The sequence below is a fragment of the Onychostruthus taczanowskii genome, unplaced genomic scaffold (genome assembly GCF_017590055.1).
Source record: "Onychostruthus taczanowskii isolate IOZ18803 unplaced genomic scaffold, ASM1759005v1 scaffold5, whole genome shotgun sequence".
NCBI classification, from domain to species: domain Eukaryota; kingdom Metazoa; phylum Chordata; class Aves; order Passeriformes; family Passeridae; genus Onychostruthus; species Onychostruthus taczanowskii.
The window spans coordinates 2952608-2962768 of NW_024502568.1; the positions used below are offsets into that span (position 1 = coordinate 2952608).

At 35.4% G+C, this 10161-nt stretch overlaps 1 protein-coding gene across 2 annotated transcripts in view; it reads left to right on the forward strand.

Annotated features, from left to right (window-relative positions):
- KIF20B (kinesin family member 20B) overlaps positions 1–9961 on the forward strand; it is a 32115-nt gene extending 22154 nt beyond the window's left edge. Inside the window, exons 23-33 of one of the 2 annotated variants that reach the window (XM_041415265.1) lie at positions 322–382; positions 1006–1131; positions 1385–1521; positions 2500–2655; positions 3558–3734; positions 4231–4395; positions 5080–5283; positions 5664–5741; positions 6518–6665; positions 7998–8140; positions 9723–9961. In XM_041415265.1, the coding sequence (XP_041271199.1) occupies positions 322–382; positions 1006–1131; positions 1385–1521; positions 2500–2655; positions 3558–3734; positions 4231–4395; positions 5080–5283; positions 5664–5741; positions 6518–6665; positions 7998–8140; positions 9723–9800 (1473 nt within the window). In that variant the 3' untranslated portion in view covers positions 9801–9961. The remainder of the gene's footprint in view (positions 1–321; positions 383–1005; positions 1132–1384; positions 1522–2499; positions 2656–3557; positions 3735–4230; positions 4396–5079; positions 5284–5663; positions 5742–6517; positions 6666–7997; positions 8141–9722) is intronic. The other variant, XM_041415266.1, reaches the window with a different exon arrangement.
- The last annotated feature ends 200 nt before the right edge of the window (positions 9962–10161 follow it).

A 10161-nucleotide genomic window follows, 5' to 3' on the forward strand; every position in this document is an offset into this window, starting at 1 on the left:
GTGAAAAATGTTTAAAGAAATTCTCATGCAGGACTTATACAAAACAATTTGACAATTGGTCTAGTAAAGAAACACTTAATACCTGCAGAGTTTCTGATTAGTGACACTTAGATATGTCAGTAATAATGTCTCTTTATTTTTTAAAAAGCTAGAACGCTACTTTATACTATATGAAGAACTTATTCGTTGGGACTATTTGTCTTAAATGCCTTATTTATTAATTATTAAATTCTAAATGAAAAGGTATTAATTTCTAGCATATGCAATTTTTTCTTTCAGCATGTTCTAATTTCTTTAATTTGCTTTCAATGTGATATGTAGGAGCAGTTTGATAAAGAAAAGCTAGAAGAAATCTCCAAACAGTATGAGAAAACACATAAAGGTCAGAAAGAACTCTTATTGTTCCTTTTTTTTGTGTGTGTGCAATGACAACATAATGAGTGATCATGTCAATAACAAATTGGAAAAGTCTCATATATTTATATTTTAGAGTACTGAGGCACTCCAACCTGGGCATTAAAATCTCACAGTCAGAAAGTAATTTTTATTGAAATGTTACTAGATATATTTGTAAGGAAATAAATAGTCTCAGACTGAGAAACGTAAGCAGAGTAAATATTAGTGTTAATTTAGTCAATGCTGGGATTTACTTGGTTTTATTTTAGTTGTCCATTTTAGCAAAAGTATGAGCTAGCACCCTATTGTGTATGGTAGCACAAAGTTTCTGCAGATTTGATAAACATTTAGGGGTTGAACAGTAGTTTCTCATAGCCGTACAAGCTATGTTTTGGTTTTTTAACACCAGAATACACATCTAAGTTGAACTGGTGAGAATAGAATCACTTAAGAATTTGGTAACTGAAAAGTTCAGTATAGATGTTCTATTACCTTGTAATAGAGCTTTTGATCTCAGGGGGTGGAGAAATGACTTGTAACTAAGGCAGTTTGGGAGAATGGTGGGAACTAGGAGGAGGCTCATCTGTAAATTAATTTTTAAATTTTCAGATCTGTGTGCAAAGGAAAAAATTATTGAAGATATGCGGATGACGTTAGAAGAACAAGAACAGACTCAAACTGAACAAGATAAAGTGCTTGAAGCCAAATTAGAAGAGACCAACAGATTGGTTTTGGGTAATCTCTCCATAGAGAGGGAACAGGGAAGGAAAATTGTTTTGAATGTGTATTGTGATAGCTGCTTTACATTTCTGGTTTTACTTATCAATTGCTATTTAGGTGTTACTTTTATGTAACAAATAGCTATTTCCTAAAAGGTCTCTGTGATTATAGTTGTTAAATCCAAGCAACTTTAGTAAAAGGATGGGAATGTGTTCAAATACATGTTTGAAGTAATACGTCATGTGAACTCATTTTGTGTTCTTCCTAGAACTGGAGGCATGGAAACAGAAGTATAGAGAGCTGAATAACCAGTGCAATAGTGACTGGCAGCAAAAGATGAGCAAAAATCAGGAGAAAACCATAAATGAAGATGAGGAATTAATAAAGCTGCAAAAAGAACTGAAGGTAAAACATAATGATGTAATTTGTACTTAAATCTAAGGCCATAATGGCCATTTAAGCAGTCTTAAGTTTTTTTTGTGTCACTGCCTTCAAGAGGCTAGGGCATTGTATGGCAAGTTATTACACTGGTAAAGGAAACCTCCTTTGAAACATCTTTTCCATACATTACCGATGCCCCATAATGGAGTGCACCCTGCCCTACATTATGCTGCTGCTATGCACAGGGCTTCTGTAGCTGCTTTCCTCTTGCAGCTGTCTTATTCCAACTCCTGTATCAGTTACAGGGATCTCTCTTGTCAGTTGCTAAATCAAACTCTCTTTCAAGATCTTGTGCTTGCTGCATGGCCTGTAAGCCCTTCCTGTAAGGCTGAGGACTTTCCTCTAACCTCTTGGATTAGAAGGTAGACTTATTTTCTAAGCAACTTTACAGGTGCTTCCTGTCTTATGTGGTGAAATGTCTGACAAGAGGTTTGATTGTGATAGAAAAGCAGACAAGGTTGCTGTGGATTGAAGTGACATTCTTAGGTACATGCTGTCTCTTCCTACCGTTCAGACTGTACTGCATTGTTTCCCTTTCAGTCTTGAAGCAGAGGTTAGTTTTCTAACATGTCCTTTAAGGCAGCATAAAAGCTTGGGGATTTGTAAGGTAGAAGTGTCTGTTTACTGTTACTTTTGACATATGTGTCTGTGATTGACCCAGAATGCTTTGAGGAAAAACAATTCTATTGCATGAAGATGTGCCAGTCTGAGTAAGAAATGCTGAAAATTGATAATTTTTTGCAATACAGAAGAACAAGTATTATACAATGAGTATAATACTTGTACCTGGGGGTATGCTAGAGTAAAACTGTGCTACTGTTTATGTTTTTGAAATTAATCCATTCAATGGTATTCTGAATTTTAAGTTTGTTGGTTTTTTTTGTTTCTTTTTTTTTTTGTCTCTCTCTACTTATGGTTTTATTTCTGGTTTCATCAAATTAGGAAAATGAGGCAAAGTATCAAACTGATAGGAAAAAGTGGCTTGAGGAAAAAATGGGACTCATAAATCAAGTAAAAGAAGCTGAGAATCATCGCAACAGGGAAATGAGAAAGTTTGTGGAGGATAGAGAACATCACGTGAAGCAACAAGCAGAAATTGTAATTGACTTTGTCTCCGCGGTGTCCTGTAGTGTCTTTTGTACAAAGTAAATCACATAGCAAGTGTTGAACAGTGGGGGCACTTGAGAGTAGCTGGCCTTTGTCAGTTCCCTTACTTTCTCAGACGACAAAGCCTAGATGAGATCTGCTCAATATGAAAAAGGAAGAACAGGAGGCTCATAGAATGAAAAATCTTAACACATAATGGAAGTTAATATGCCTGTTCCTTCCTGTTCCATCACATTATGATGTTTTCAAACTTCATATTGTGTGTAAAACACCAATAAATAACTTACCCTTAAATGAATTGCTCCTTAAAAGTTAAGAAAGCTTACTTTGGAAAATACTTATAGTATTTTAGTCAGTATGCTGGGGTAGTATGTGTTAGCACTGGGGAGACTGCTAGTTGTTAACTATGGCACCTTTCTTGTTCACTGGACTGCATCAAGGTTGTAATTTTTTAGTCAGATGAAATTATTATGGAACTTCTGCAATCTAAAACTACATTTCCATCTAGAACTATTTCCATCTAGAGCCATTGCCTTTGTGGACCTGCAATCAGTACAGGAGGATGTTAGGAGTTTACAAGTAACTTTACTCTGTGACTTTTCTTGACTGAGAATTGTAATTAATAGAATCTTCAAGTGAGCAAACAGGAGCTGTGGTTCTCAAAAAGAAAACTCTCTTCACAAAGGGTATAAATACAGATTTTCTAGTTAAAACATGGCTTACTTTGGCATGTTTGTACTGAAAATAGTTCTTAGTGAGCTTTATAAGTTCTGCATAGGCTCTTAAGTTAACTAAAGCTATGAAATATTACTGTACGAAACAAAACCAGCAGAAGAATTCAAATACACTGTGGAAGTGATGTTCTATTCTAACCTACCTTTTTTAATAATTAGGAAAGCCTTGCTGCACAGCTCATAGAGAAGGACAGCAATCTTCAAAAGTGGCGCAAGGAAAGAGATGAACTAGTGGAAGCTTTGGAAGTACAGCTCAAGACTTTGGCTTCTAGCACCATAGAAAAAGATAAAGAAATAGAAAGGCTGAAACAGGTTGGACTAATGGCTTTAGAAAAGGTCAGTTTTCTCTTCTTTCTGTGTGAATTTTTGAGGGGTTTTTGGTACCCATTTATTCTGCAAAATACTATAGTTGCTCTTTGCATTTTGGCTCTGTTTTTTGGTCTTAAACACTATCATATTGAAACCATGTGCAGCTAATTTAAAAAAAAAACTTTACGTTTTGTAATGGTAATTTGAGTTCGAAAATATTGAGTAGTTCAAGTAAACACTCTTGTGAATTTGGACTGGATATCTGAAACAACTCCCATTTGTTGTCTTTTTCACAGCACCAAGAACTTCATGAGCAAATTGGAGTAGTTAGAATTCTAAAAAAGTGTAGTAGCCTTTTCTTCACTTTACATAGAGGCGTTAAATTATTGGCTTTGTATTGGATACCTGACTGGTTTAGCCTGCAGTTATACAACTGTCATGACCACGTAATGATAACGATGCTTGTGATATATTACTTTCTTTTGAAGTCCTGAAATTTGTGCCAATTTTTGCTGTTTATTAGGATAAGGAAACTGACATAGAAAATCTGAACAAAGAGCCAGCAGAGAAAGATGACTTGACAAAGGAAATGAAACAGCAGATTAACCATGAAAATCCTCAGTCTTTGGCAGAAATAACTTTACCTGAAGAAGGACAAGATAAAATTGACCAGTCTGTAAACAAGGAGGTATGTTTGTTTATGTATTAATGATATGTTAATAATTCTGGTTTTTTCAGTATATATTTCTGTATGTAGTTCTTAAAATCCCTGGGAATGCAGTGCTGCTGGGATTCTGGGTGGGATTCCCTCTCAGAATCCCAGCAGAGCCTGTTGGAGAACTACCTTCTGGCTTTCCATGAGCTTTCATCATTTTCCTTTTTAAGAGGAAAGAGGTTCTCCCTTCAGGGTGAACCAGTGTAAGGAGGAACAGCTGGAATTCTCTAGAAGGGGAAGAAATCTCCCTAAAGATAAGCTACAGAAGTATTACACTTTTCTCACAAAAGCTGCTATAACTGCCAAGTTCCTGAGGAGCAGCTCTTAGTGATTCTCCGTCTTAAGATGGAGAATCACTAAGAGCCTCTGCCCTTGAGGGAAAAATACTTGGAAACAAAGTATCAGGCTGAGGAAAATTCTGTGATCATACATACAAAAAAGTTCAAAATTTAACAAAAAATGTTTTAGGTAGTAAGGCTTAAACTCTGCTGTAGTTGGTTTCTTCACTTCTGTTGTAAGTGTTCTGAAAGCTAACAGCTGGAAAATAGAGCATCTACTTTGCAATCCACTGGGAGGCGGGGGGTGATATGCATTATATAGTATTTAACTCATGGTTAGTTTAAATCTTGTTTTCTTATATTTTCCACATACCTGCAGGACCATTCCGAAATTGTCCTTGATTCTACTGAAGTGTCCACAGAGGATGGAAAAACGAGTCGGTTCCCAAAACCAGAGATGGAAATCCAGTTCACACCTCTGCAACCCCATAAGATGGAAGTGAAGCACCAGGGCAGCACCTCACCAGTTACAGTTAAAATGCTCAAGGCAAGAAGGAAAAGGAAGAGTGTAGAGATGAACGAGGTGTGGATTTGACCAACTGACAAAATCTGTTGTGCAGCTTTTCAGTTTATCACTCTGATCATTTATTGAAACTCTAACTTGTTATTTTCTGCTGAGATCCCAGGGATATACGTAGGGTATTATTTAAACCCCATGTCTCCCAAGTGCTGGATCTCTGGCCTGTGTTGAATAAGGTCATAGACTTCAGCTGATATAGACTCTGTCTCGTTGTGCCTGATTTGCACTTTCTCTTTACCTTTTACATTTCTCTCTCCCAGATAGTGCTATTTCTTGCTGTTTCCAGCTCTGATCTGTGGGATTACAGATCACTTCTATAAAATAGTTTCTTTTGGTTTAGGCTGTCATTGGTATCAATTATAATTTCTTCTAATTTTCTTTAGGATTTTGTGAAGAGTGAAAACAAGAGAAATGCAAAAGCTGCTATGGCTGATTCACCTTCCACAAGCGACAAAAAAAGGGTTTGATTTTTGTTCCATTTTTTTTTTCCCATTTTTGATTTTGTTGCCTTTTTTTGGCCTTTTCTGTAAAGGTAGACTTGTGAAAAGAGCAAATATTCTTATGCAAAAGTATCTTATTCTTATCTACGTAGTTCAAGAGGATTCTTCAATATTTATGGGTCTTTCTACTAAACTCTATAAGCCAAGGGGTCTGTATTTGGCACCAATGTGTAGTGTCCCAGCTGCAGTGTGTAGTGATTCAAAGGGGAAGGGTGCTGCATATTGAGTAGCTAAAAAGACTAGTTTGAGCAAGTTATTAAAGTGTGATGCCATAACAATGCCTTTGAAGTAAAACTGAAGTTTAGCCACATATATGGCAACTATAAAAAGAGTATTTTAGGCCATAATAGTAACCTGGGCAGGTTCAGAGGGTGAGAGATTTATTTGCCCCATCAAATTATTTTATTTATAATTAATACAATATAATTATAATTAGCTTGTCTAGTAAAATACTCTACAACTTTTAATCTGCCTTTAAAAAAAGAAAACTCCTCTGTTTCCTGTATGACTCATGCTCTTAAGTGTATTCTGTGAAACTTTGGCAATTTTCTTTCTTCTGGATGTGAAATGAGGTTGTCTGCATTACTTGCTGTAGTGATATCATTACTAAATTGAACAAAGGTGTCAGTAGCAAAGTTCAATGTGTCAGCGTGAAAATAACATTGAAGTAAAATGAAATGAATCTTGAGGATTAAGTCAATTTTCAGCTTAAACAATGATCCTGTATTTCTGTACAGATGACTACTGCACAATCTCTTAGAAAAGAATACTCCTTAAGAAGGCAAGAATCTACTCTAAATAAAAAGTCAGCTAAGAAGAAAGATGGGACACTACAGAAAATTGGTGATTTTTTCCAGAGTTCTCCTACTATTATTCACTCTAAAGGTTTGTACAGTATAAATAAGGCTTATTTCTTATTCTCTGGCTGCTGTAGAATGGCAGAGAATAAAAGATTGTCTTAGTTGTGAGGACCACATAATTCTAAAACTTAGGTTAAGTGTGAAATATAAGCCAGGTGGAATGAAAGATGCAGTGTGAAATATGTGTATATTTATCATCAAATCAATGATAACTTTTAGGCCCAAAATGTTGGAGTTACTATGTACTTATATACATGTAAAGACAATTTTAGAAACTTGTCCAGCTGCTGTGAAAAAAATCAACAATTGAATCCAATTCCAAACCTTACCTTGTTCTATAAGCAGTCCCTTGTTGCTGTGGAGACTTTGTTAATGTTTTTTGATGGATGTTAATCTTATGAAATCTGAAAACCAGTGACTCATGAAAATATTTGGAAGACTTCATTAAACTGAATATAGAGCAATTAATGGATTTTAAGTTTAGGTGTAGCCTTGGGAATATTAATTGCTTGAGCTTTCCGTTGAAGGATATGTTTTCATTCTTTCCTACAGTAAGAATGATCTCTGGGTTACTGTGCTTTTAAAAATAATTAAAATTAGCAGGGGGCACAAGGAATCGCCAGTGTTTAATTCTAAAATGCACTATTATTTGTTTAAAACAAATATGCTAATTTTGTAATGTGGACAGTTAAAATAAACTCCTGTACCAACGTGAAAGCTTGTCCTACTACAGAGTGCATCTTAAATTATCTGACATAATGACTGTATGAAGTTTTTTAAAATTTGTTTGTTGTATTGGTCCCAGGAGCACAGTATTTATTGTTATCAATAGAAGCCAAACTCAGACTGCTGAAAATTTCATTAATTTGAATACTCAATTTGAGCAAATGAGTTGTTTTGTAACCTTTATTACCATGTCATATATGGTTTCCTTCTTAGTGTAAGAGTATTGCATATTTCTTATTTTATTTTTTCTAGTACATATATTCCTCTCTTTATAGAGCTAGTACTTGTTTGATTAAACTATAAAATGTATAGAAGGAATTGACTGTACACTGTTAAAATGTATAGAAGGAATTGACTGTACACTGTGCTTCTGTCAGCACAAAAGTTAAGCCTGTTGTTCAACTTAGTAGTCTTTAAGTGAGATCTGAACCCTCCTTGATTTTTAATTTGCTATTTAATTGTGTGCTTCCAGCTACAGAAAACGGGTAGACAAATACCAGTTCTTAATTTTTATATTTGAACTTTGATCTACACTGGTTTAGTTTTTAAACTGTTTTAATAAAGCCTTTATTCATTAATTTTGAGGCTCACAAAACCATTACATGTATTTATGATAAAATTTGTCTTCTAGCAAAGAAGCTTATTGAGACAATAAGCTCTCCCAAGTCTGCAGAACACGAAAATGTCAAAGAAAATGAGCTGAAGCCAAAACGAGCGAAGAGAAAGCTGTATACAACTGACATTTCTTGCCCTCTGGATATCCCTAGTTCTTCAGTAAGTGATTAAGATTCCTGTTTTGCCCACTGTAATGTTTTTCTGTATCTCAAATTAAAATTAACTATTAGGGGAAAAAGATGAACCTGAAGGTCTAATCAAATTGCAGAAAAGGTTTGAACAACATACTAACTTATATTTTTTTTTTCTACCTAACCATTCCTTTTGGTCTTTTCTTTCTGCTGTTTTGTTAATTTATTTTCTGTTTTTTCACCTGTCTTTCTTTGTCTGCTGACTGATTGTATAGGTGATACAGCAACCATAAAGATACCTTTACATCTGGATTCACAGATATCTTGTAGCGTGTGCAGGATTACTTTTTCTCTGCTACAGCAGAGAAGTCTTAATTTGTTTTTCCAGTAGTTGTGGTTCATCTAGGTGTGTAATAAAATAAATAAATAGATATGAATATATATATATATAATATATATGAATATATATATAAATAAGTAGCATAGAAGGGGAATAGAAATAGAGACCAGGAAGGCATCCACAGATTTGGAATGACATGATTGAAACACAGTAAAGGTCTGCATGTACAATTAACTTCACAGGTGAGCACCCAAGGTATTTTTCAATTCCACTTATGCCCAGGTGATATTTGGGCATAATAGCATGTAGCTACATCCATGCTTTTCAAAGCACAGTCTGAATTGCCTTCTGAATGTGTTTTAATTTTGTGGCTCTAAACCAGTCTAAGAGTCTTGAAGGCCAGATTTAGATGTATTGCTTCAGAAATCCAACTTTATGGTTTAGACAGTAACTGTAGTGCTGGGCGTTCTTCTGCTCTGCTGGAAGTACATCTCTTCATTCTGTTCCATCCTTCCTTCCCTATGCTGTGGTGAGCATTTGCCCATACTGAAGTAGCCTATTGAATTTTCTGTAAATTTTGTGAATGAATGCAGCAGAACCCACAATGCTGTCCTTAGGAGGACGAAGAAAATGTCAGAAGTGCTGAGCAAAATGAGCTAAGAAGCTTGGAAGTGAAATAAAAGGTCCAAGACTGAATCCTGGGGAAGTCAGAGAAAGCTAGAGGAAATTTAAGCTTAAAGTGTTTTCTGCACACTTCCTGTATCAGAAAATGAATCTTAGATTCTAGAAGTGAGAGCTGCATTCAGATATTTTTCTTTGGACTTTGGTATTTGTTCCAGCAAAAATTGGATTTTTTTATACTTATGGAATTTGCTGCTTTTCATGATGCACTGAGATTGTCTCTGTATCCTGGAGACCCCTGACAAAAGAAGGTAATAGAATCATGGAATTGTTAAGTTTGGAAAAGATCTCCTAGACCATTGAGCCCAACTGTTAACGCAGCACCACTGGGATAACTCCACAAAACCATATTCCCAAGGGCCACATCCACACATTTTTTTAACACTTCCAGAAATGGTGTTTGCACCATTTCCCTGGCCAGCCTGTTCTACTCTCAGTAAATGGGTAAATTTCATCAGAGTGACTCAGGCAAAACTCTGGAAACAGATTCTGGGAAAAACTGTTCTGTTGGGCACACAAATCTAAAAGGTGAATGTCATTTGGCTCTGAAGAAATGCTGAATAACCATCCTTTAATTCATCTTTTTCAGATCCTTCTAGAACAAAAAGAGAAGGAAAGTGATCATCTAATCATCAAGCGACGGCTGCGATCAAGATTAGCAAAATAACCTTGCAAAAGTGTGTTTATATTCTTAGCTAGGACCTGTTCCCATTGTATTATTCCAGCTTGTTGTATGTAGGAAGGAGTAGATATTTAGTTATTCTTCAAAATCTGTATATAGTTGTATAGAGTTGTTCTGACTCCATTAAAATTGTGAAGTTCAAAAAACCTTGTGTGTGAAACTTTTGTTTACTTGAAACAGCATCTTTGGAAGTGTTCATAACTTACTAATCGTGCAGTAAGAGCTGTGCCTGTGTGGAATGGTGTATATTGCTTTTTTTAAGGCAATCTATCTACCTTGACTTTGAGTGGAAAGAAATGAGTACACATTGATGCTTGTGTATCCTTAAATTCTTCTAAAATATTGA